General features: G+C 38.2%; 2 protein-coding genes across 5 annotated transcripts; one reads left to right on the forward strand and one right to left on the reverse strand.

The window, feature by feature from the left end:
• Nucleotides 1–65: 65 nt before the first annotated feature.
• Nucleotides 66–20,412, reverse strand: rexo5 (RNA exonuclease 5). 4 transcript variants are annotated; one of them, XR_015844758.1, is made up of 18 exons: nt 20,308–20,412; nt 19,340–19,599; nt 17,956–18,082; nt 17,753–17,879; nt 15,769–15,876; nt 15,593–15,678; nt 15,401–15,516; nt 14,228–14,366; nt 13,931–14,128; nt 8,529–8,602; nt 8,341–8,449; nt 5,961–6,056; nt 5,762–5,899; nt 5,567–5,659; nt 2,803–3,100; nt 763–911; nt 451–553; nt 66–371 (listed from the first exon to the last, which is right to left on the reverse strand). XR_015844758.1 is itself a non-coding variant. In XM_088303787.1 (18 exons), the coding sequence occupies exons 1-18, from the start codon at nt 20,353–20,355 to the stop codon at nt 296–298; spliced, it is 2,352 nt and encodes a 783-aa protein (XP_088159913.1). In that variant the 5' UTR covers nt 20,356–20,412; the 3' UTR covers nt 66–295. The 4 variants fall into 4 exon arrangements, 2 of the variants coding, with proteins under 2 accessions (XP_088159913.1, XP_088159914.1); XM_088303787.1 differs by having other exon boundaries at nt 451–560; XR_015844759.1 differs by lacking the exons at nt 66–371; nt 451–553; nt 763–911 and adding an exon at nt 983–1,899 and having other exon boundaries at nt 2,408–3,100.
• Nucleotides 20,413–20,685: 273 nt separating this feature from the next.
• eri2 (ERI1 exoribonuclease family member 2) lies at nt 20,686–26,976 on the forward strand. Its single transcript, XM_088303097.1, has 9 exons — nt 20,686–20,843; nt 21,303–21,367; nt 21,443–21,523; nt 21,606–21,733; nt 22,720–22,882; nt 22,945–23,045; nt 23,881–23,962; nt 24,037–24,125; nt 25,646–26,976. The coding sequence occupies exons 1-9, from the start codon at nt 20,821–20,823 to the stop codon at nt 26,468–26,470; spliced, it is 1,557 nt and encodes a 518-aa protein (XP_088159223.1). The 5' UTR covers nt 20,686–20,820; the 3' UTR covers nt 26,471–26,976.
• Nucleotides 26,977–27,162: the final 186 nt, after the last annotated feature.

The raw sequence follows: 27,162 nt of genomic DNA on the forward strand, positions 1-27,162 counted from the left end.
ACCGGGAGAAGTTCACCAAAAATTTCCTTTTTCCTCTTCCCTCCCTCCAATTAGGTGTCTTGCGCTGCCAAGCATTGACAAAGTTTTATTTTATACACTTGCATGACACAATAGCAAACAAATAACATTACTAATTAGCACTTTTTTTTTCATGACAGTGACAGTGGAGTTCTATTCTTTCAAAAAGTGTTTTGCCGACAGTCCCAGTTTCATCCTTGAAGAGATGATTTCATTTTATTCTGAAATGAGTCTGTTTGACGCAGGAAGCGGACATCCAGGAATACAGCAAGTGTTGTCATCTGAGGGTTTTATTTGACTTCTCACTCTTGATCTCCAAAAGGCACAAACCAGGTGATGGCGACTCATGAGCACTGAGATGAAAAGGGTGGAAAAAAGCTTAGGAAAAAGCTACGTGATTTAAAAAAAAAAAAAAAAGTGTTTGAGAGTGACCTGTTGTGAGCAAGCAACAGCACTGCAGACAAGGTGCATTCTGGGAGAGACCTAAAGACTTTGCCAAGGCGCGTGTCCAGCTTTTTCATCATGCAACACACCGCTGCATCCTTCACAGAAGAAAACGTAGGTTAGCTTTTCAGTCGGGTTTGGAGGGTCACTATAGTAAGATTTCTAGTCCGATATTTATACAATACAATACAACTTTATTTATGCAACGCATTTGACAATTGCTGGAGCTGTAACAAAGCGCTTTCCATATGGTGTAATTTAAATTGTCATTTGTAAGTGTGAACTGAAGTAGTTGTTGACCTGAGGTAGTTCCTGGTGTGGTCCCTCATGCGGCCACACACCGCAAGTGGCGTGCGCTGGAGTCAGTGCCGGACACGTCACATAATTTTCCTGCCAAAGTTTCGCAGAGGACTCGACAGCTGCTCGTTTCCCCTCTGAACATTCAAACTCTGAAAAAAGAAGACCAACAGGTGTTTTTTAACAATTGCATGTCTTCTCAGGGGAACTTAAAAAAAATAACAGAACAATTGGAAATATAATATAACAAATCAAAATATTTGTTATAATTGCATGTAAATAATTGTTAATTTAAAAAAAAATACACTGACATTTTAAAAATAAAGACACACAAATTTAAATACTGTATTTTATTTATTTATTTTTTTACAATTTGAACATTTAAATATGTATAAATGTATGTAATGAATAGTTTCAGAAATGTTTTAAAATTGTATGGTTGACACGCCTCTACAACATTGCGTGGACATCGGGGAGAGTGCCTCTGGATTGGCAGACCGGGGTGGTGGTTCCCCTTTTTAAGAAGGGGGACCGGAGGGTGTGTTCCATTTATAGAGGAATCACACTCCTCAGCCTCCCTGGAAAGGTCTACTCAGGGGTACTGGAGAGGAGGGTCCGTCGGGAGGTTGAATCTCAGATCCAGGAGGAGCAGTGCGGTTTTCGTCCTGGCCGTGGAACAGTGGACCAGCTCTACACTCTCTACAGGGTCCTTGAGGGTGCATGGGAGTTCGCCCAACCAGTCTACATGTGTTTTGTGGACTTGGAGAAGGCGTACGACCGTGTCCCACGGGGAGTTCTGTGGAGCGTGCTTCGGGAGTACGGGGTACCGAGCCCCTTGATACGGGCAGTTGGGTCCCTGTACCACCGATGTCAGAGTTTGGTCCGCATTGCCGGCAGTAAGTCGGATTCGTTTCCAGTGAGGGTTGGACTCCGCCAAGGCTGCCCTTTGTCACCGATTCTGTTCATAATTTTTATGGACAGAATTTCTAGGCGCAGTCGAGGCGATGAGTGGATCCGGTTTGGTGACCTCAGTATTTCAGCTCTGCTTTTCGCAGATGATGTGGTACTGTTGGCTTCGTCAAGCCGTGATCTCCAACTGTCATTGGAGCGGTTCGCAGTCGAGTGTGAAGCGGTTGAAGCCTGTGAATTATAAAAAAAAAACAAATTTCAATTAGAGCAGTGATTTTTTTTTTGCCTCTTTTTTTCCTTTTTTTGCTCTGCTCACGAGAGTGGAAAGAACCTTCTTGCTCGATGCATGATCTCGAAATTGTAGAAATGTACATAATTGTAATTGGCCCAAAATATTTGGATTGCTGCAGTATGCATGCATCCATCCATTTTCTGTACCGCTTATACAACGTGCTTTTTACCTTTCTTTACGAAATCTGCAAAACCTGCACTTTATATCATTTTCACTCAATTGCTACAATTGTTGGAAGCTATTGCATGTTAAGTTTGTCTGCGAGCACGTTTGAGCTTGTTGTCTCGCCACCACTCTTCCTTCTGCTATGTGTATAGATCACGCACCTGCACGCCGGTGGTGATCGATACACATTTCAATCTGGGCAACACGTTTATTGAAGCAGAAGAATGGCATGCATGTGACTGAAGGACGAGGCGTTTTGATAGCGAGCAGTTAGCAACTCACCTTCGCGACTGTCGAGGCGAAGCCTTCCATGCGTCATTTATGGATCATGACGCGGCTTGTTTGACTTTACGCTTTTGAAGCGCAGCTCGTCCACAAGCTTCAGTTTTCCTTTTTCTCTTTGATCGCCGTCATTATCAAGGATGACATCTTTGGCTTCCGTTTAGCTCCACCATACTCAGCTTGAGAGCAATCTGTAATTCTCTATTTTACAGTTTGGGTCCCCATTCTTACACCCCACACATTTTTTCTCCTTTCCTGTTTTTCACATGGGTTGATGACTCATCCACCGCTGCCACCCAATAGTGCAAGAAAGAATTGCCTCCAACCTTGAAACCTTGAGAGATGGCCCAGACTTTGTCTCACTAATCCCATTAAAAAAAAACCTCAACACTCACGTATGTATGCATGCTTGGCCCGTCGTCCCGGTTTGCCCATCATCACAATCCTTTCCACGACTCCGAAGCGGCTAAATGTCTCTGTCAGCATCTCCTCGTTTAACTTGCACTTCTTGACAGGAAGTGATACAGAAGCAGAGCTATTCACTGCAAACGTGTCATCAGTCGTGTGTCCAGTGGTGGTTGTATGACAGTTTAGCTTGAGCGCGTAGAGGCGGCGTGCGTTGACGGCATCGCTCATCAGCGCCTCCAGAGTCACATCAAAATCCAGCGTGGACTCGGACACCGGCCTCTGAACCTGAAACGTTTTACAATACACGTGCGCACGTTGAAGAGGTTATGTGTTTCAGTTTAAAACTGTCCAGCCAGAGACATCTAACTGTAGTTAAAAAAAAATAAAAATAATAATTTAAGTTGTACAAATTAGAATGAATTAAAAAATAATGTATTAACACGAGTCTAAACAAAAAGTTGTTAAATTAATCCATACATCTATTACCTAAGCCAAATTATATCACTATATAATTTGAGAAAATTGTAAATTGGCAAACATGTAAAAAATAAATAAATTACAAGTTAACGCATCACTGTCAGGCTGCAACCTTCAATATCCTGTTTTTGTTCATTTATTAACTGGTATTTTTAGTTTATTTGAATTCAAATCTAGGTCTAATCATTTGCTCCTCAGAAAATGTACATGTATTTTTATGACGTCAAGTGTTGCTCCTCCATTTTCTTAGGTATCATATTTTTTAATGCTCTCACCGACCCCAAAAAAGAGCAAAAGAGTTTATCCTTCGATGCTCACTGAAGTGACTTGAAATGTCTAGCAGGGGTGGGCAAACTTTTTGATTAGCGGGCCACAATGGGTTCTAAAATTTGACAGAGGGGCCGGACCAGAAGCAGATGGATGGAGTGTTTTGGTAACCTCACCTTATCAAAGAAAAAAAAAATACATTTCATTTTAAATGAAGGTGAACAAAAGCATTCCAACAATATATATGTCTTTGAAAAACCACAATACTTAGAAAATAAAACATTAACAAGGTTTATTCATTCAATTTTTTTCAAGTTCGGCGGGCCGGATTATAACGTTTAATGGGCCGCATGTGGCCCCCGTGCCGTAGTTTGCCCACGCCTGGTATAGCGAGACACAATGCAGGTTTCAACTAGGGCGGCAACAAATGATTATTTTGCTTGTCGGCTAATCACCAACAGGAGTCGTGTTGGTGATTGTTGACTAATCGGATCATATAGAAATCGTTCCCTAGTGGCACCAGCAAGAAGCTTCTCTTATATGACCATCAGTAGCTTGCGGCTAGAATTCTTTAAGGTATGTACACATGAATAATAAAGACACTTAAGCTGATACTGCATTCAATTTGTATTCAACTTTGCCGCATCCCTAACATGTTTATAAATGATGGCAGCAACATATACTGAAGACGGTAAAGTGGCCTTCAAATTTTTAGCTGAAATGTTTAGTGCATTTTAAAATGGAACCAAAAGCTATACACTATGCTGAGTTGCACCAATACTATTTAACTGTAAACAAATCTGAAAAAAAAAAAAAGGAAATACTTGGAAACATATTTCACACTTCTTGGGCACCTTTTATTTTATTTTGAAGGGAGTGAAAATCTTATGAGTAAAATTAGGGAAATGCACTCTGCTAAAGGTAAACTAAAATAAACACTTGTATTGGTTTGATTTGATTCAACTTTATCCAAAACGTTTTGTTTTGCTCCTCTAGTATGCCTACACCTTCAAAATGTGGTATGCATCTGGAATGGAGAATTTTTTTTTTTTTTTTAAAGAATAAGAGCAACATAATTTTTTTAGCTCTGTAAATTAATATATTCTAAAGACGAGGTAGGTTATGTCTTTTATTGCTTTGTGTTGCCATTAAGAGCGTGTGGCAAATAACTCAAGTTGTTTTAGTTGGAGTGCTGAGATTTCTGAGTTCATAAACTCGGTGCGTGGTCGTGACTCGCGAGTGACCAAGAGGTAGCACATGTGTTCTTGCTGCGCGAGGACTACTGCGACTATTCACAAACTGTGTTTTGGTTTTTAATAAACGTGAGTTGGCTGACTGATGCTGCTATAATCAACAGTAGATGCTACAATATGTTAGCTACCACAACAGAATATGTATACAACGTTCCACCAGACGCACACAGGCACACAGTAGCCTGTGTGTGCTAACTACAGTTAGCTTCCAGAAACAACTGTCCCTATATCAGAAATGAAGTCGTGAATCTGCCGCAACGTGCTTCCTTTTTTAGATGCTCGTTTATCACTGCTGTGCTGCCATGAAAGGTATGTACATCGTATTTAGTCATTTTGTGAAATAAGTCCGGCTTTTCAGACTCTGTTACAAGCGCTAACATGGGCCTCACTCTTATTTTTTTATTTTTATTTCTAATGGGCCTCACTCAAGTATGGTACCCACAATACTTCTGCTTTACAACAGGAATGACCCGGTTTACCATTACAACGCAAGACAAGACATGTTCACGAGAAAAAAAAAGCGCAAAATAGTCATATATGTATATAAATAAAACGACACGTCAACTATTAAAATTATCTACGATTTTGATTGGCGACACCATCATGTTTAGTCGACTAATCTTGGCATTCCGAATTTCAACTAATTTCCACTGGACCTTGAAGAGTTTACTGTACTCCAAAAGCAACACAACATGAAGTTTATAGCGTCGATCGGTTCTATTAACTAAAGCGTCTTGTGAGTTGACAAGCTTGCCTTCATGATGTGCCCCTGCACGGTGGCACCATTCAACATTTGCAGCGCCAGCACGGCTCCTTCCAGTAATTCAAACTCCACCACAGCATGAACCTGGAGAAAAAAACTACCCTTAGAAGAGAAAAATCTTAAACGGAGAACCCAGCAAAGGCGGGATATTTCCTTTCGTTTTACTCTTGTGTGAATCAACCGCACCCTGTGAGTGGTATTCAGCATTTTGACTGCCCTGACTGAGCCACAGCAGCGGAACAGTCGCCTCACTTCTCTGTCAGAGAAGCCGGCAGGAAGCGGTCCGGCAAACACCACGCGCATGTCCTGAAGAAGGCAGCTCTCCTAAAACGCATGCTGTTAGTGGGGCAACGCACACACTTGCATTTACACAATGAGTCTTCACCTTATGGTCTTGACAAGGAGGGACACTTGAGAAAGAAGACAAGCTGAGCACAGAGAAGAAGGGACACTTGCTTTGTCTCCGAAAAGAGGCCACAACCTGCACAAGAGTCCATTGGCAAAATAGTTGACATCAAGAACAGGGTCGAATATGCACTAGCGACGTTTTTGTTCCCAAAGGTTGTTGTTTTAACAGCAGTTTGTTGATTCGTTATTGGGATGATGCAAAAATGACAAAATATACTATGTCTTTGACACTTGTTGGCGTCTTTGGGACAGGGGTCAAGGAAATGGCAGTTAAATTGTCATCAGGTTCTGAATAAGAGAGCGGGTACAATTTTTGTAAAAAATAAATTAACCACTGTGAATATAGAAACCAAACAAAAAAACAACAACAGTTTAGTTAACTAATAAACAACTGAATAACACACCAACTAAGAACTAGTCGACTACAAACCAAGACAAACAACAAAATAACTACCAGTGTTGTTTTTGTCAGGCATTTTAGATTTAGTGCTTATTACCGTATTTCCACGGCCAAAACGTGCCGTATCAAAGGGCGTAGCGTCAGTTGTGGGTACTATTTTTGTAACACACACACTAGGCGCGCCACACTATGAGGCGCATGCTAGCTTGCACATGCACTTGGAGAGAAGGAGTCTTTTCAATGATATGAACATTAAATTTATAAGAACTCTCATTCGAAGAGTGGCTTATTTGTCAATGGTAACACCTTTGATGCTATTAGACTTCTCATGTCAACGTAGCTAATGCCGGGGGAGGGATGTCACTAGTCACCACACTCAGAGCAGTGATTCTCAAATAGTGGGGCGCTTTTCTAGGGGATTTTTCTTTCACCTGGAGGGGCGCTCTATAGTTCAGAAAATACGCGAAATAAATGCAGATTTTTTTTTTCTCTCGGGTCTGTTCTGTTTTAATTAGCAAAGTTGTTGCTGTGTTAAAAGGCACTGTTTTAACAATCTGTACAAAATTGTTCTATACATGCAGTAAACTTTTTTTTTCAACATAGAAAACTGCGGCTTATAGCCTGGTGCAGGTTGTAAAACTTTCTGAGCGACTATTAAGTCATTAAATCCATTAGACGTATATTTACATTTTCAAAATGGTAGTCCCTGCCTCCCAAAGACGTATTTATACGTCATAGCCTTTTCTTTTCTTTTATTTTTATTTTTATTGGGCGTCATAGCTCCATGTTTTTATCTTTAGAACACAATATTTTGCAGCCCTTACAAAATCCGTCAAAACACAGAAAAATTGATTGAGGTGTTTCCTCTCGTGAAAGCGGCTGGGAATAAATTAGTTAAGGATTATGCATTATAAACAGATAAAGCGGTCAATGCTCATAGCTCCAAAATATGCTGAGAACCAAAACATTTTATTTGGCAACTGATGTGGCTTTAAAGCAACATAATTAAACAAAATAAAAAATGTTTTGACAGCATAGAATTGTAGTAGACTTGTTCTAATACAGGAGCACAAGTACAAACTCTATCAAACATATGTCTTGCTTACTTGTAAAAGCTTGCTGTTATCAGAACCAAAGAGCCTACCAAGTGTCACTGTCGCCATGGTGCGGAAAAAGAAAGCGTGTTTGTGTTTGGTTGTGCCCAAATGAGGATAGGTTGCACCGGCGTCCCAATTTTTGAACGACAGATTACATGTACAATAGACAGGGATGTCATCAATTTTGAACGCCTGACGGACCACATGCTATCAATTTCGTCCTGTCTCGTCTTGTCACCGAAAATTCATGTACGTCACGTCATGTTTTCGTCATCAAAGAGCCACGTTTAGCTTGTCATCGTCTAGTTATCATCGCAAAAAATAAGGGCCATTAACAAAATATTTTCATCGTTGACGAAAATAACACTGATAACTACCTAATAGACCAACCAACCAACTTTTTGCTAACAGATTAAAATGTTCTGTCGTAACTTTTGCCTGGTTCTTTTATCTTTAAAGTCTGAGTGTGAAGTAATTTCAGAAAATGACAAATGAAATCAAAGTCAAGTAATTAAATATACCAAAAAAGCATGTAAAAATGTTTCAATTTCATACATTTGACAAAGTATTGTATATTCCAAAGTGTGGCAAGTAACAAACGCAGAAGTGTGACATAATTTCAAGAACAAGCGGCTCCACATGGAAAATGTACAAAGCCAGTCCAAAATGGACTCAGAAAGCAATCTTTCCAACATATAAAGGTAATAGGGTAAAGTTCCCATCTTTGCTTCCCTACACCCCGTCACTGTATGAATGGAAGTAAATGTGAGCTTGTTCTGCTGCTTACAATTATAAAAGTGCAATTGCCTCTTACCCCCAAATATCCATCCATCTATCCAATTGATAGCCCGGAGCCTCACCTCTTTGTCCGAGTTGCACCACAGCTGATTGGCCAGGTGTAAGGTGACGTCACAGCGTTTCCCCACATAGCAGACGGATCTGCCCAGATGCTGCAACACATCTGCAAACCTGCATAGCAAACATAGAAGGAACGAGGTTACCATAGCAGCGCAACAGGAAAAACATGACCTGTGCGCATTAGTCGGACCTGCTACTGGGTGTGGACTCATCTTCTTCTTCCTTGGTAAAACCCCAAAGTGTCTCCAGGTGATCTTCAACAACCTTAAAGAATAATAGAAAACATGTCAACATGTTACAGCTGTTACACTCCAGTCCTGTCAGTGCCGCTAATGTAAATTACAGAAAGGCTGCGAGCATACTAACCAACAAATATTTAACCCAATAAATAACTAATCAAATGATTAAGAAACTAACAAATTACTCACTAAACCAGGCATGTAAAACTGAGTTTGCGTCTGTGGCCGGAACCACCTTCTGATTTCATGTGGGCCGGACCAGTAAAATAATGGCAAAACGTCAACTCCAAATCTTTAACTTTGTTTTCCTAGAAAAGTCTGCACTCCATGTCCACTTTTCCTTTTTTTTTTTTTTTTTTTTTTGACAAGGCCATCTTGTGGATTGGGGTGTCGGTGTCACATAAAAGAACTTCTCATGAATGGTGACTGAAGTGAAGAGGCAAGATTGCCGTCGGTGTCGAAACTAGATGTGGTTGGGGTCCTTTGTGGCCTGCGCGCCTGCTGATGACATCACACTTTATAATATATATTTGTAATATATTTCTTTGGCTCCATGCTTCTCACCCCTGTTTGTTGTGTTTGTATGCTCCGAGTTACTAAATAATAAAAAATAAATACATTTTTTTTAAAAAGTACATTTACTGCTACTTTTGAGCGGCGCATCCTTTTTTTGTGTGTGTCCTCTGTGCCTGTCGAAGACGTCACGTCAATGTTCTGTTGCTTTAGGAATCAGACTGGTTAAGGGTCAGAGGGAAAACATGGAAATGTTTTATAAAGAAATATTTCACACTAAATACAGACATTATATTCATACAAACTTGCAGCCTGAGTAAACCACAACATTGTTGCAAGTTCAGCAGGAGAAACGTAAACGTTCCACGCAGTTGCAGCAGCAGCTTCTTTTTAATTTTTTTTGTTTTTTTATTTAGTGAATAAAAATATGTCATAGAACAGCCAGGGGTAAAAAAAACAAAACACAGAGGCAAAGAAATATATTTGAGAAATACGCTATTAAAGCATGGCGTCATCAGCAGGCAAGCAGGCCACTGAAGGACCCCGGACAAAACTCACAACCTGATCACATCTAGTACCGACACCGGTGAGCATGTGGCATGTTTGACTTTTGCTGCCCTGTAGCGGCTGGAAAAGGGAGCATTTGGGCTTTGGCATATTTAAAAAAAAAAAAAAATCCTAACTTTTGATAGAAATGGGCTAAAGACTCGCTTTGCACACGTCTGCACTAAACTAGCTCGTTAGATAGCTAAATAATTAACAAACTAGATAACTAGCTCGCTAAAAAAAAATCAGTAAACAACCAATTAATTAGAAAAGTAAAAGCTAAAAATCATCCAAACAATTATTTATCTAAATACCTACCCAACCAAGTAACTCTCTAACTAGCTATTAGCTAAGCAACATGCTAATTAACTGTCTGATGAACTCACCAGATAACTAACAAAATAATCAACAGCTAACTACCTAAAGTGAACTAACACTAGCTATTTTTTGACTAGATAGTTAAATAAAATAAACAACTACCTACAAAGCGTACTAACTGCAGCAAACATTCTAGCTACCGTATTTTTGTGACCATAGGGCGCACTTTAAAGTCCCAAATCTTCCCCAAAACATATGAGGCCCCTTGTAATGCGACACGCCTATTATATGGACTAGGGCTGCAAGATAAATCGAAATCTATTCGACATCGAGGTTTGACGTAGTACGATTATCTAATCGTTAAACAGTGAGGTTTTTTATTTTTTTCCTCTCTTCCCTAACCTTTGGCGTTTGAGTGACAGATGAATTAGCCAACCAGAATTGTCGATGCTCGGGTCTTAATAGCGCTGACCAATCAGTGTAGTTGGCTAACACGCCTTAGTCTGAGCTCGGGTGCCAACAGTCAGCGCAGTCCGACAATAACACACGACGCGTGCACCTTTGTTTTTTTCTGTCATTGCCGTGTACCGAAGTGGATGTAATGGAAGTAACTTCTGCCGCCGTAGACGAGGAGAGGGAAAGGCTCGTGCTATAGACGGGCGGTACGTCTATTATTTGGACGTACGACAGATTCGACAAAAATGAACCGCATCAAAAAAAAAAAAAGCATCAGATCCAGAGGCAACACGACCAACGTATTTCAACGTTTACAACAGCACCACCGATTTGAGTATGAAGCCTGTCAAACAGATTCAAAATAAACAGATGAAGGGGAGGCAACAACTAGCTGTCATTCACGTACTAAGCTAAGATCGCTAACAGTAGCGTCCACGTTTTGAAAACAATTGGCATCGGAAAACTATCTCCTAAGTCAGAGGTATTCAATTAAAAGTCACAGAGGTCCACGACTAAAATTTCTTCCAATTAAAAGGTCCGAACCAAAGTCCAACTTTCCGAAATATCTAGCCTATGTTCACATTTTTATATAGTTTCGATATTTAGTCATTTTCAACAGAGCACACTTATATACTAAATATTTAGCAATGTTCCCATTAAACTCCTTTGCCAGTCAAACAAATATAAGGCGTGTATTTCACATTCAAGAAAATGTGGCTCCAGGAACTTATGTTTGCCACTTCCAGAAAAAAAAACAGTCAAATATCGCCTGCAGAAATATATCAAGTGCTAAGCATTGAGTTAACATCTTTTATCTTTTTTTTTTTTTAAATCAAAGAGTTATCAGCCTAAAAAAAACGGAAAGCCTAATTATCCAAGTAAACCAAGTCAACATGTTCAGTACACAATCAATAAAAATGGCTGTCCTCATGAAAAACGAATTCAAAATGAGCTTTGACACCACCTTTTCTTTTGAATATTTTTTTAACTTCTCTTAATGAAAAAAATGAGTTTGTGACTGCCCTGCCAGTGACTTAATTCTGGGTTGGAACAGAGTCTTTGGTAGATTATTTCACACATCTGGCCTTTGTGTTTTCCTTTAAATAATGTTTGTGCAACCGCATTTAAGCACTCCTTCACAACTTCCTTTTTCATGTTTCCCCAAAATCCATGATACTTTTAATGAACATTCGTTTGCATGCAGCTGGACTGGAAACGAAAATGTAAAAATCTGTTATACTGCACTCGAAGTTCGATGTTTTTACGTGCGCTCACCTCAAACTTCAGCGGATAACTTTGCACAAAAGGGCGGTGCTTTGTTTCGTAGTGGCGCTTCGCAATGTTGCGACGGTTTCGGAGCATATGATGCACACTGGTTTTGAATCGGCTGCAGCCAGAACGAAACTAAATTTCTCCGTCCATCTAAGATTTGATTGGCTCAAATCAGTGACGCCATTTCCGTATTAACTAGAATTGCAGCGTCAACGTTTGCGAATGCGCCCTGAAAAAACTTCATCATAGATTGGGCATGGGTCCGGTCCGAACCATCTGTCGGTCCGGATCCGGACCGCGGTCCGCCATTTGGTGATGCCTGTCCTAAGTATTTGTGCGTACCAGTGACAAACTCCCTCTCAGAGCATCTTTTCAGCACTAATGGCAACATTGTAAATTGTGATCGTGCATGTCTGATACAAGCAATGGTGAATATGCCGCTTTTTTTAGCCCCCAAAAAACGAATACAATACAATCGCCAGAGGAGAGCGCCTCGTACTTTCCATCAAATGGTGACATGAGTGATTTGTATTATATTATTGATCAAATTCTTTGTCTGAAACTAAACTGACTCTCAATCGTAGTTTTGAGAGCATTGTGACAAGCTTGTGTGTGACGTGAGGGTGTGCGCGTGCATGCGTGAGGACGATTGCAGTGGAGGAGATGAGCGAATATGCTGCAGTGGCGAGCGAGGAAATGAGAGACAAGTGTAAAAGAAAAGTTAAAGAGTGTATAAAATAAAGCAAGTCAAAGCAGAAACGGATAACAGTGTAGTGCATCGTGAGAAATGTTTACTGTCCGCGATTGTTTATGTCCGTCTCGCTTGCCGCACTGAGCGGCAGCGAGTCACGGAAGTGCACAATCAAGACAGGCAGCGCTACACCCTTGACTGACATACTGCTTGGCACTTGTCATTAATACTCCTTAATTCGTATTTCACAAACAGTAGCGTTTTAATGCATTTTTACGTGTAAACTACAAAAAACGCTAATCAAATCGTAATCGCAATATTGGCCTGAATAATCGCAATTAGTTTTTTTTCCCCTTCAAAATCGTGCAACCCTAATATGGACTGAGCATCTCTCTCAAACATCGACCATGTTTACCTTTTGGGGTATTACAAAGTGCATGTTAGCACACCCTGCTAGTCAAAGCCTGATATATCCATGCTTCGAATTGACTGTGACAAATACATTATGGGAATACGGTCTTTGGAGATGGTGAAGAAGAAAGCTGGACAAAAGGGCAGCTGTCCACAATGTCATAGTCTGTCTTATCATTCATGTTATTGCAAGCAAGAAACATCACAGGTTTAGACAACAGACTGCAAAAAAAAATAAAAAAAAATAAAAGCACACTGCCCAAAGCACTCCACTCACTTCTCTCTAAACCAGGGGTCTTCAATCCAGTTACTCGAGGGCCGGTGTCCTGCCCGTTTTCCACCTCTCCCTGGTGCAACACACCTGAGCAATCGTTATCTAGCTTCTGACCTTGCTGATTATCTGATCATTTGAATCAGCTGTGTTGCAGCAGGGAGAGATGGAAAACCTGCAGGACGACGGCCCTCGAGGAACACGATTGAGGACCCCTGCTCTAAACAGCCATGTGATTGGCTGAGGCTGAGTGGCTCCCCAAGAAGCCATTGCTATAATCTTTTTGTTATTTTTATTTCTTTTGGGGATATGAATGGCATGAGAGATACATGTTTTGTGTTCATCTTATTTCTTTGTTTCATTGTTTGCTTGTAATGCTGAGATATTTTTGGTTTTGATTTGAAACTGTGACACGAAGGAGTGTGGTGACCAGTGACATCCGTCCCCTGACGTTGTCGTTTAGATGTGTTGCCATGACATCTCTCATTGGTCTGAGGTGGTGCTACTGGTAGCAATCCCTTATTCACAAAAGTGGTGATATTACTGGCAGCGATCCCTTATTCGCATGAGTGGTGATGCTACAGGCAGTGATCCCTAATTTGCATGCCTGAGCTAGCATGCGCGAGCTAGCATGCGCGAGCTAGCATGAGCGAGCTAGCATGAGCGAGCATGTTAGCGCCTCGTAGAACGGCGCGCTCAGACTAAGTATTAAATACAGAAATAGCACCCTCAACTGGTGCTGCGCCCTTTGATACAGCGGGTCTTTTGGCCGTAAAAATACGGTAGCTAAATACCTAACTCACACAAACTACATAATTGCTGAACGAGTTACACTTAACAGTGTATAATTGAAAGGGGTTTTGGCTGGCTGTTACCTTCAGAGGTGACTTGCGTATAAAGTATTTGGCCAGATCCAAGGCGGCCAAGGCGTCCTCCACAGGACGATGTCCTTTCTTCTCCTGTGTCTGGATGCTCCGGCCGAGCACCACGTCAGCCAGAATCTTCAGCTTGAACTTCTGGCCGGACTCCTTCCTGTACAGCAGGGCCGTGTCGATAAGGTGAGGGTGGATCAGCTGCAACGATAACAAATCCTAAATCAAATACACCACTTCAGGTTTTGGAGCATTTGTCTGATTTTAGATTTTTGTATAGTATTGCGTGTGTGCACTTACTTTGAGAGCTACCAGGTCATTGGAGATGCTGTGACCCACCAGGACAGCGTCACGCGGCAACAGCGTCCTCAGCTTCACTTGGACATCACGCAATCTTGTCTTGACCGGATCCAACATGGACGCCGTGATGCCAGAGAACCTGACAATGGCACACAAATACTGTACATGCATTTTGTCTATTATCTATTATTAAAAACAAGAACTAGTCATGTTTTTTAACTAATGGACAAACTAAAAATATATCCGCTAATCAACCAGCTAGGTAGGTAACTAACAAATGAGATAACTTTGTAACCAAATAACTAGCTGACTAATCAACTAATTTGCCAAGTAGCATCCTAGCTAACTAGATACACATGCAACCTTAAAATCAGCAGAATAACTGATCACCTAACCAATGAAGTCATTAGCTAAGTAGCTAGCTAAATAAATTACTACCAAAAAATGTCTCACAAGATGACTCTGTAAGGAATCAACCTAGTAACTACTAATCAACTAACCAACCAAATAAGTAGCGAGCAAAATAACCACCCAAATAGGCAAACAACGAATCAACCTGACAAATAAATCAACTAGTTAGATATGGAGCTAGTTATTGATTCACTAAGTAGATGCCAAGTAAATTCACTTTTATTTAGCAAACAAATGAATCAGACAACAAACAGTTAACAACTGTCTAATAAACAACTATGTAACTTGAATAGTAAATAGACAAACTAATTAGCAACTAAGTAATAAGCTAAATAAGAGATAGCTACCTAAGCAAGAAACTAGAAGGCTAGTGGAGTAACTACTGGTACGCTAACCAAATACGTAGCAGAATCTACAAAAACAACCAACGTACGAGGTAGATAACTAGAGGACTACAAAACAAACAAGACGACTATCAAACTAGGTAACTAAATGGCGGACTGAATAACTGCCTAATCAACTACCCATTAATAATTACAATAATAATTTAAGAAACTTAATAAACTTTATTTTAAAAGCTAGCTAGCTAACTACAAATTAACTAGCTAGTGGACAAGTAACTCAACTTGGTGTAATTCTAATCCTGTTTCTGTTATTTAAATGCATTTATTTAGTCATCCATTTATGGTTGGATACTTTTTTATTGGGTTGAAGTCTGGGTTTTTCTGTTGACGGACAAATTCTGAGCTTGAATGCGCTTACTCGGTGAGGTAGTTGAGTATTGTGTTGTCGGGTTTCACAAGTTGGTCCATCACGCACTTCCCCTCGCCGTCCACCAGGGCGACTCGGGTCAGCTCGTGGCCTCTCCCAGTGAGACACTGTCACATGATCACAATCAATAACTGTGATTGGTTTAGAGTGGGAGGGGTGGAGTTAAACCGTGAATCTTCTCACCATTTCACAATCTAATGCAAAGAGAGGGCTGTCGTCTGTGATGTCAACACAGTTGGTGCACGCAAAATCCTCGAAGCCTGGCTGTCCTGAAGCAGACGGCGGGAGATCAACAACATGAAGTGAGAGGATGAACATGAAGATGAGGAGAAAGAGTGAGGGAAGTGGCGACCAATCACCTTTCACAGGGTAACGCCTTTTGATTAACTCCGCCTGGTCTAGCACATAGGCTGTGAGGCCACACTTGCTTGTACCATAATTGCGGACCACCGGGTGAGTCATCAGCACTGTTACACACAAACACATGTTGAATGAGTGAGTTGAGTTAAATAGTTGGGTGAACCTTATTTGCTTAATTTGTTATCGTTGTTGTTTTTTTTTTATATATATAAAGGTAACCCTTTCCAAATTAGCAGTGAGTTGGTGAGTGACTTAAATTTAAGATACACATATATATATATATATATTAGTGCTCTCAAGTGATTAATTTTTTCAACTAATTAATCACAAAAAATTCCATAATTAATTGTGATTAATCACATTTTTCAACTACTATTTTTTGCAATGCTTAAAACAGATATTTACTTGAATAATATCTTGGAATCGATGCAAAATCACCAAATATGAAGTATATTTAATTCAAAGACTGTTCCAACAGCTTTCTTGGATTCTTGAATAGGATCTAAATGGAGTCATATTTGCAGACATTTATTTTCGAAACATTTCTCAAAACTGCCCACAAGCGCCACACTCCAGCAGTGTTGGTTTGCAAGGCCCAGTGGTAACTTAATCACAGTGTTTCGTTCTGAGACGTGCTAAAGACAGCTAATATAACACAATATTTGCAAAGTATGCAAATTATTTTTTAAGTAAATCAAACTGAGTTAAAATGTTTTCGATTTATCACCTGAGCCCTAATAAATATATATATATATACTTTAGCATATATATTAGCATATATATATATATGCTTATATATATATATGCTAATATATATATATGCTAATATATATATATATATGCTAATATAATATATATATATATATATATATATATATATATATATATATATATATATATATATATATATATTAGCACATATATATATATATTAGCATATATATATATTAGCATATATATATATATATATATTATATATATATTAGCACATATATATATATATATTAGCATATATATATATATTAGCATATATATATATATATATATATATATATATATATATATATATAGCATATATAAGCATATATATATATATATATATATAAGCATATATATATATATATATATATAGGCATATATTAGCATATATATATATATAAGCATATATATATATATATATATGCTAATATATATATATATATATTAGCATATATATATTAGCATATATATATATATATATTAGCATATATATATATATATATATATATTAGCATATATAAGCATATATATATAAGCATATATAAGCATATATATATAAGCATATATATATATATATATATATAAGCATACATATATATATATATATATATATATATATATATATATATATATATATAAGCATATATATATATATATATATATATATATAAGCATATATATATATATATATATATATATATATATATATATAAGCATATATATATAAGCATATATATATAAGCATATATATATATATATATATATATATATATATAAGCATATATATATATATATATATATATATATATATATATATATATATATATATAAGCATATATATATATATATATATATATATATATATATATATATATATAAGCATATATATATAAGCATATATATATATATACATATATATATATATATATATATATATATATATATACTTAGTTGGTGGGTGATTTAGTATTTAGTAAGCAAATGTGCATGTGGTCGGTGACTCAGTTGGTGAGTTAGTCAATGAATTAGTGAGTGGATAACTAGTTACTGGCTGAATTAGTAAGCCAGTGAGTGAGTGAGTGAGACTGGAATGGACCAGCGTCACCTGGCACATGTTGATGTTTTTCATCAAAGTAGACAGACTGACATATTGAGGACTGAGTAACTTGGTATGCATCTTGTAAAGCCGGACTCTTAAAACAGAAAAGCGTGTTTATTGCTGACCTTTGTGCAGTTTGTTGTTTTTATCCTTTTGTTCCTGTAATAAAGACCATTGTGCTATGTCCACATCACTGCTGAATATTGTAGATAGCAGGCTGCTGCAACTATCTGATGACGTGAAGGTCAACCTCTAACATAAACAAATCATATTTACATCAACTAGGTCCATCTGCATAGCATTATACTAGTTAGTGAATCCTACTTACATTGCTGTACTTGGTCCTCAGGTTCCTGAGAGTCATGTAGTGTTTGTAAAAGTCACTTTGGCTCACACCCTCCACCACAACTACGTTAACACCTTCAACACGTCTTTGTCCATGAATGCCACACCAACTACAAAACACACAAAATAACACGGATTAATCATAAAACATTTGTCTTTAATTCACTATTTAATTTAATACTCCCTGACAACTAAATTCCCTCATTCACTATTTAAGTCTCGAACTCACCAGCTCACTCAGTCATTCACTCACCAATTTACGAATACATTCAGTTCAAATAAACATGCTATCACGCTTAGTAATTCACGAACACACTCACCTCACATCAACTCACGACTTCACTCGTTAATTCCCAGACCCACCCATTATGCTAGAAAATGCTCCCAACTTTTCGGTCAATTCTATCCGGTAGCACTTGCGTGAGTTTTTATGTTCTTGGGGGGGTTCAAATATTATGGAGGCTTGAAAGTGCCAATATTAAATCAATAAATAGACCATGAAATGTTTCATTAAAATTGTCATTAATTCATTAAATGTTTCATTTATTAATTAAATATGGAATTAAATAAATAAATGTGTCATTAATTAAATTACCAATGATTATATGTAAAACATCTATATAATTATTAAATTATTTATTTCTGTATTTAGGGCGGCACGGTGACCGACTGGTTAGCACGATGGCCTCACAGTGCAGAGGTCGTGGGTTCGATCCCGGCTCTGGCCATCCTGTGTGGAGTTTGCATGTTCTCCCCGTGCCGGCGTAGGTTTTCTCCGGGTACTCCGGTTTCCTCCCACATTCCAAAAACAATCTAAATTGCCCCTAGGTATGAGTGTGAGCGCGGATGGTTGTTCGTCTCTGTGTGCCCTGCAATTGGCTGGCAACCAGTTCAGGGTGTCCCCCGCCTACTACCCGAAGATAGCTGGGATAGGCTCCAGCGCGCCCCGCGACCCTCGTGAGGAGAAGCGGTATAGATTGTGGATGGATGGATGGATGAGACAGGATTTTCTTTTTTTTTTTTTCTTTTTCTTTTTTACAATGATCCGGGACGTGACGGGATGGGATTTTATTTCTGCGGTAGTGGAAGTCACTCATTAACACAAGAGCATACTTGTTTCCTGACTCGCAAGCCCACTGACTTACGCACACACTCACTAATTCACGAACACGTTACTAACTCGCTGATTTGCTCAACTACCAGCCAACTCTTTCATTAACATTACGTTTTATGATGATCTGATATTTCTACTTGTATGAGCGTTTAAATGTTTAAAATAAAACACTGCCTGTACACATGATAAACATTTATAGTGAACACATGATTTCTATGTATATATTATTTGAATGCCAGTGTAACAGTGTAACCTTGGCTTTCTGACTCCGTTGCTTCCCCCCAGAGCAGCGGAGTGCAGCAGCTCGGTCAGGTCCTCGGCCGTGATGGGATGCCGCTGGCAGTCGGGAAGCACAGAGATACGAGGTTCAACTTCCTCCGTCTCATCAGCGCCATTATGTTCGCTTTTGAGCCTCTTTGCCCTGTGGTGGCCATGATGATAACGATCTGGACCTTTTTTTCGTTTGTTTCCATCTGATGACATTGTCGGTGAGGACTCCATTTTACAGCCAATCTCGACATGGATGGAAAATAAACACAAATGTACAGTTCAATTCATGCTGAAATGCTTTTATTATGTCGCAGTACATGATGAGACTGACTCAGTTAATTCACGAATGAGACAGTTAGTTTGTTATTGTGAGAAAGAGACATTCGGTGACTTAAAACTGTGAGTGGATGAGCGAGTTACTGTGTGCATTGTATAACGTATAACGTGTGGGGGTTAGTTGGCGAGTGATTGTGTTCCGAAGTGATATTGTGAGCTGACGAGTGAGTCAGTGATTTGTCGAATTAGTGGGTACGTGAGTGATTTGGAAAATGAAAAAGTAAGTTTCATGAGTGAGTGAGAGAATAAATAGGTTAATATGTGAAATTGTGTTTTGTTGAATTAGTAAGTTTCTGAGTGAGCAAGCGAGCCAGTTAATAAATTAAACACAATTTTAAATTGTGTTTTGAGAAACACTAATTATGTAAAAACTTGAGAATGAGTGACTTAGCTGGTGAGTTAAGACTTAAGTGTAGTAATTTTAGTGAGTGCGCAAGTCAGTGAATATGTGATTAAGGAAGTGAATGGGTGAGAAAGTTTAAACTGGAAGTATAAAAACATTCATCCCAAATGCATCCCTTTTGTTTACTATCATAATCTAGAGGTTTCAGCGTGGAAACGCTAACGATCTTACAATACGTTAAGGTACTAAAATAAAATGGAAAATACAGTTACCAAGTTAGGACGTTCCGGTGATTTACAATCCAAATTCACATCCTTCATATTACAATTAATAAAACACGCATGCCGCTCACGAGGGGAAAAGTGAAGGTTCCTGATGACGGAAACACGTTAGATCACGTTTGGGTAAATACTTTCAAAATAAATCATAGATCGTAAATGACGAGATAGAAATTGCAGTTCATGGTGATTTTTGGCAAAATAAATATTCATTATATTTTAAATGATTAATAAATATTTCTGTGAGGAGTTCCAAAATAAAAAATAAGATTAAATTAGAACGTTAGACTTTACTTTGAAGCACAGCCCGGACGCTTGATTTACGCATCCGCTTACACTCTGCTATCGATTTCGCTGTCATGCAGACCAAACTAGTTAAACACAGAATCATGGATGCAACTCGTTTGAAATTGAAAGCGCGATTTACTCAAGATAGCCTCACCTAAATCTCAAATATCGCCTTAAATTGTGCCGCGAACGCAACACAGACGAGCTCAAGTGACGGAAATGTCGACAAAGAAGCTAGCCACGTCAGTATCGATGTATATTACCTACAATTGAATTTGAATGTTTTGTATACAAATCGTCGAGTATCTGGAGTTCTTATTCACCCACCAGATGTGAGATAAACCAATCAACTAAAACCTTTGACATCTTAATATTTTATGAAATGTTGTCCTTGAGCGAGCGCTTCCGATTTCTGTCAAATTGTGAGATAACAGGGACGCAATCAATCGCAGATTCATTTTTCTCCGCGAATGAGATGATCAGATAGCCCGCAAAATTCTAAAGCGAGAGGACCAGTATGTCTTAATGGAATGGAATGTGGCGCTCACAAGTCAGTGAGGGCAGCATCCGTTAACGTTTGGTTTATGTGTCGACGTGGAAGTGATGGGGGAGTTTTTGTTTGCTCATGTCATGCATCATGTCACTAGAATAACTGAGAAGTGTATGTTAATTACAGTATAATTTGATGTTTGTCTCCACAGAGAATTAGGACTGCTGAGGCAGCGTGGTCAGTCATCCAGTGTGCAAAAAAAGTCTCCGCTGTCAAGTTAGTGACCGATTAAACAAACACGATCATTAATGTGGCATTTCATAATATGTTGTATTTAATATTTTGAATCAGATCAAACATTTTCATACTTGATCATCATTGATTTTGAGTCCACATGTTGGCGAGAGAAGAACAACCAACCTCAGGAAATAAGTAAGTTTCCATTTTTTTTAATTGCCTTAATATTGGCTTTGCATCTTAATATTTTTTTCTTTGTTTTTCCTTTCTGATGCAGTCGAGTTCCCTGCCGTTCTTCTCAATACGTCCACAGGGGAGATTGAGTCAGAGTTTCATGCATACGTTCAACCTCAGGAGCGTCCTACACTGTCATCTTTCTGTACCGAGCTAACCGGGATCACACAGGTGACTGCAAATATATGTAAAAGAAGAAAACAAACACAAAAAACTAGTGCTAGGAGAGAAAAAAGGTGCAATTTTACACGAATACATCCATAATATAACGAGGGGCGATAACTCTAAATGTACAAGAAGAAATACAGAATTTTACAAAAATAAAACCATACAATTACAATTGCAAAAGAAAACGGTGTAATATTAAAAGGGTAAATGTAATTTTATATATATAATATAATCATATATAAAACCATAATAATACTAGAAAAAAACCTTACATTTTTATACATTCCAAGGGCAGTCGTCATTTATTTTAATAAAACAGTATTATTGGAGGGAACATTTATTATTTATTTTTTAACAAGAATAGCTTTTTTTTACAATAATATCGGTGTAATATTACAAGGATCAAATTGGTAATTTTATTCAAAAATAATTCGACTACAATAAAACCAAAACTAAAAAATATTGTCAGAAAAGATTTTATTTTATTAGACGGCTACTGTCTAGCTGGTGGTGGAAGAACTAATTTGAAAGTGGGAAAAAAAGATTTGACTAGATTAATACTATGACATTACAGGGGGAAAAAAATTGATGAGTGACGTCCCAATTTTACAAGAATAAAAAATTACAATTGTTAGACTCCGGTCAATTAGTGGAGCAGAAAATTCAAAGCAAACATGGTAATGTGACATTTAGCTGTTATGCTGCATTCAAATGGAATAAACTGCCAACGGAAGTGAACTCAGCCCACAGTGGAAATTCTTTTAAAATCATTGCTTTCCCCCCATGCCTCTGTTTTAAAACAAATTTCACAGTACAATCGTATTTTGTTAGTGTTTAAATGTTTGTAATGTAAGTTTTTTTTATTTATTTATTTTTTACAAATTTGGTTTAGCTACTTTTATTTTCTCAGCCTTGCTTCTAAATATCAATCATACTCAAAAGTAAAAGTCATTAACTGAGATGTTGTATTTTTTGTGTGTGTGCTACAGATGCAGGTGGAGGCAGGGGTTCCCCTGCGGATTTGTCTGTCTCAGTTTGGCCGCTGGCTGCAGAAGCTGCGTTTGGAGAAGGCTGTAGTCTTTCCCGCCCGGCAACAGAGCCCCTCCGCTGAGTCAACTGGACAAAAGCTCTGTACTTTCCTCACGTGGTCAGGTAGAATATTGCATTTTTAAACAAACATTTTTAAACATGTATTAATAAGTAGAACATGGCAGATTGGGATCTGGGTGTTTGTTTGCACTATGAGTGCAAACGCAAGCAGATCCACAAGCCTGATGTGCTCAACAGCTGGATCGACTTGAGGAGCATGTACAGAGTAAGTTTATTTTTTCTCTTTTCATGACATAGAAGTTTGAAAGTCACACTAGTTGGAAAAAAAACATTGTATGACAATAAAGTCAAATAATTGAGAATTAAATCTGAGTATGCCAATTGTAAATTTCTGACAATACAACAGGATTGAGAAAAAATATACTGATATAAAAAAATATCATTTTATGAGAATGAAGTCATAATTTGACTAAACTAAAAAAACGATGATATGAGGCAAACAATGTTAAAAATATAGATGTGTCAATTTACTATGAAAAAACATAATAGTATGAGGAAAATAAGTGAAATTCCACAACAATAGTCATAATTTTACTAGAGAAAAACGAGATAGGGAGAAAAAAAATTCCAAGAAAAGTTATTTCACTGGTGTAAAACCATAGTATTTTGATTGACAAAAAATAGTTCTACCAGAAGAAAGTTGTGATCGTGCAGGAATTAAAGATCATAAGGGAACATTTTCAAAATCTGTCAAGAACAAGAATGAAAAATAGAAGAATAAAGTGTTAATTTTACTTAAATAAAACCATGCCATTATGAGAGGGAAAACATAATTTTTCAAGAATAAATTAATCAATTAACTAAAATAAAACCATAATGTCTTGACAACAAAAACTCACCAAAAGCTCCACATCCGCCTCTCACTAGCTCAATAAATACATTTTGAAGATAGCAAATTGTGTCCTGAATTGCTCTTCTTAGCTCCCCTTGCTAGCGCAATGAATACACATTTGTCATATAATAGAATATGTAACTATACTGTGATAGCGCTCCCTCATGCAGCATATGGAATAAACATGACTTTGTTTTTCTTTTTGTAGATATTCTACAGCAGGAAACCCAAAGGTCTGAATGGCGCGCTACAAGACTTGGGAATACAGTTTTCTGGTAGAGAACACTCGGGTACGTGAAGAGCTTCACCTCTACTCACACTTGACAATTGTTGATCTTAAATCTACAAATGCACATTTTATTAGGTCTGGATGATGCCAGGAACACAGCTCAGCTGTCGGTGAGGATGATGAGGGATGGATGTGTGATGAAGATCACAAAAAGCTTGGAAAGGGTGAGTGGGCGTCCCACCTCACACCCCGATTCCAAAACCGCTGACTCCTGCCTGCGATTCTCCCCGGGCGTGCCTCACAAACAGTTTTTAAAGTGAATAAAGAATTTCTTTTTATTATTATTTACTTATATTTTTTAATGTCTGCTACTTTTGCAGTGGTTTGTAGACACTTATGCTCTAAGGTACAATTTGAGCTACAGTAGAATACAATTTATGAATAACATACTCAGTAAAGTTCTTTTATACAGCAGCAGCAGTTGTGAAGTGCGCTCTATAAATAGTTGTATTGCTTTGAGTATATAAATATTGTACATGATTTATTAAAAAGATGAACATTATATTAATTTATCTTATTAAAATTATTGATAGTTTATATTTAATTGAAAGAAAACCAAAATAAAAATGTATCTAATGTTTCAAGCCTGTTTTATAAATACCTCCATAATGTTTCAAGAAAATATTTAGAAGAATAAAGTTGTAATTTTATTGGAATGGAATCTGCAAGAAAAAAAACATTTTATATTTTACAATAAAATCAGAACTAATTAGAATTAAATATTTTTTTTAAAAAGGTAAAGATTTTTTTTATCTGAATTTCCCAGAATAAAGTTGTAGATATAGTAGAATAAAAGTATTATTTTCTAAGATACAGATGACAAATTTGTAAAAAACAAAGTCATCGGTTTTGCAGAAGAAAAAAAACACGATACAGAAGAAAAATATAACCCAAAAAAAATATTACGATAGAACAATTGTTAGGTTTTTTTTTTTTTTTACAAGACTAAAAATTTATTTTTCCTACAAAAACATCAAACAAGATAAAAGAAAATAATTTTAATTACCAAAAACCAAAACTATCACATTACAACAAAAATAGAATAAAACCATATTACGAGAATAAATCGATGCTTATATGATGGACAAAGTTAGTTTACAAGTTATGTTTGAAAAAAATAACAGATTTTACAAAAACAGTCATAAAATTAATGTATAAAACCATAATATTAGAAGGAAAAAAATAGTATTTTACTGGAACTAAGTCATAATACTGTAAGAAATAGCCCAAAATAAAGATGTATTATTAAGAGAAAAGAGCATTCATGAATAATATTCATAATATTACTGTGTCATTATCTAAAAATAAAGTTGTACTCTTACTAAAACTAAATATTGGGATAAAAACATATTTCGGGGGAAAATGAAGTGTTGGAATACTACAAACTATAAAAATACTGTTGCACTCACATCCAAAGGTGTGATGTTTGATGATATTGTCTGTCTACATGTGATGCTGCACTGATTGTGTTCAAGCATCAATACCCCAATTTTGATGCTAGTTTCATTAGCACGTCTTTGGCGTTTTGTATTTGGTTATTATTAATCAAGTAAACTTTCGTAAGAATTTTTTTTTTTTTAAATGCGCAATAAATAATTCTCTTTGTTTTACGTTTATTTTGAGAGCATGTGTCGATGTGTGCCAAACTGCTACCAATGTACTAACTGTTGTTCTCTTATTACAGACGCCATCAGTAGTAAATCCCATGCTGACAAAAAAGAGTGAAAAAGTCTATTGTCACAACAACGAAAACCATCACTCCGCAAACAATAAAACAACGTCCCCTGGGAATAAAAATCAGGGCCTAAAACTGGAGGACCGAGACTCTGTTCAGAGTCTAGTGTCCCCAAAGACAGTTCTGGATGGTCGGAACACCGCAATGGGGGCTCTCTGGAATATTGACAACAAGAACGGTCCGGTTCTGTGCTCCACCATCCTTGGCAGCCTCGAACCGCGAACCTCAAATTCTGAAAGTGGGGAGGAGTTCTCTGTGGAAGATGAGGAGCGGTCCACGTACGACGACATGGTTCTGGAAAACTCTGAAGGGTCGCTTATTTTGGAATACAGCGTGGAGGCTCCTGAGGCTCCACGAGTGATGAAATCAAACACACCATATGTATCCAAACCCAAATGCTTCTTGATCCAGGAGAGGATTCCCATTCCTGGCGCCGCCATTTTGGGCCCAGGTGGAAGTGGCGTCTCCGGGCAGCGAAATGGCAGCGTCCTCTCCTCGTTGTCGACCAATGGGAAGATGACATCGCCGCTTTGCGACTGTGGACACCGCGCCAAACGTCTGCTGGTGTCCAATGGGGGACCCAACCAGGGGAAGGGGTTCTACTGCTGCGCTGGCCGCCGCTCAGGAGGCGGCAGGGGGGCGGGGCCAAACAATAATAAGCGCTGCCAGTTTTTCCAGTGGGAGTCGGCCATAAAGGCAAGGTGGTCTATTTCCGCGACTCACGTCATAGCCACACGGCCGCCTCAAAAGTCCACACTGAGGAAGAGCTGGTAACACTCAATAAGACTTAACCATAATATTAAGAGAAACTAATCATGTCATTTTCGGCTTTCAAATTATGCTTTTGAACCTGATGTCGAGGGCTGAATGATTTTGAAAAATAATGTAATTGTGATCAACCACTCAAGGATGGCACAAAACTGCTGAACAAGAAACCAACATTCAGGGCAAGAACTCATTTCGTACACGTTTTCAAAAAAATCAACTCACTAAAATTTTTAATATAATTGCAGTAATGTGTTTGCCCTGCGGCACGGTGGCCCGATTGGTTAGCACGATGGCCTCACAGTGAGAGACAGCAGCGGTTTTGGGTTTGATCCGGCCTTCCTTTTTGGAGTTTGCATGTTCTCCCCGTGCATGCGTGGGTTTCTTCCCCAAAAAAACATGCATGGCAGGTTGATTGAACACTCTAAATTTCCCCTAGGTATGAGTGTGAGCGCGGATGGTTGTTTGTCAATGTGTGCCCTGCGATTGGCTGACAACCAGTTCAGGGTGTACCCCGCCTACTGCCCGAAGATGGCTGGGATAGGCTCCAGCACCCCCCGCGACCCTAGTGAGGGGAAGCGGTTCAGATAATGGATGGATGTTTGCCCTGTATATCATTTCAAATCTGAAAAACAATATATTCTGCCTACTCATGTTGTAGTCAAACCCAGTTCAAGTGCAACTCAGAGATGTCTGCCATC

The sequence above is a fragment of the Idiotropiscis lumnitzeri genome, chromosome 8 (assembly GCF_059441095.1).
Source record: "Idiotropiscis lumnitzeri isolate Australia: NSW breed Sydney's pygmy pipehorse chromosome 8, RoL_Ilum_1.0, whole genome shotgun sequence".
NCBI lineage: Eukaryota > Metazoa > Chordata > Actinopteri > Syngnathiformes > Syngnathidae > Idiotropiscis > Idiotropiscis lumnitzeri.

Coding starts and splice junctions, on each gene's coding strand:
- rexo5 (XM_088303787.1), bottom strand. CDS start 20,355: ATGAAGGATGTGAATTTGGATTGTAAATCACCGGAACGTCCTAACTTG. Junction 18,083..19,339: donor AACGGAGTCAGAAAGCCAAG/GTTACACTGTTA, acceptor TGTGTTTTGTAG/TTGGTGTGGCATTCATGGAC. Junction 5,900..5,960: donor CTCCTTGTCAAGACCATAAG/GTGAAGACTCAT, acceptor CATGCGTTTTAG/GAGAGCTGCCTTCTTCAGGA.
- eri2 (XM_088303097.1), top strand. CDS start 20,821: ATGTCGACAAAGAAGCTAGCCAC. Junction 20,844..21,302: donor TCGACAAAGAAGCTAGCCAC/GTCAGTATCGAT, acceptor TTGTCTCCACAG/AGAATTAGGACTGCTGAGGC. Junction 24,126..25,645: donor TCACAAAAAGCTTGGAAAGG/GTGAGTGGGCGT, acceptor CTCTTATTACAG/ACGCCATCAGTAGTAAATCC.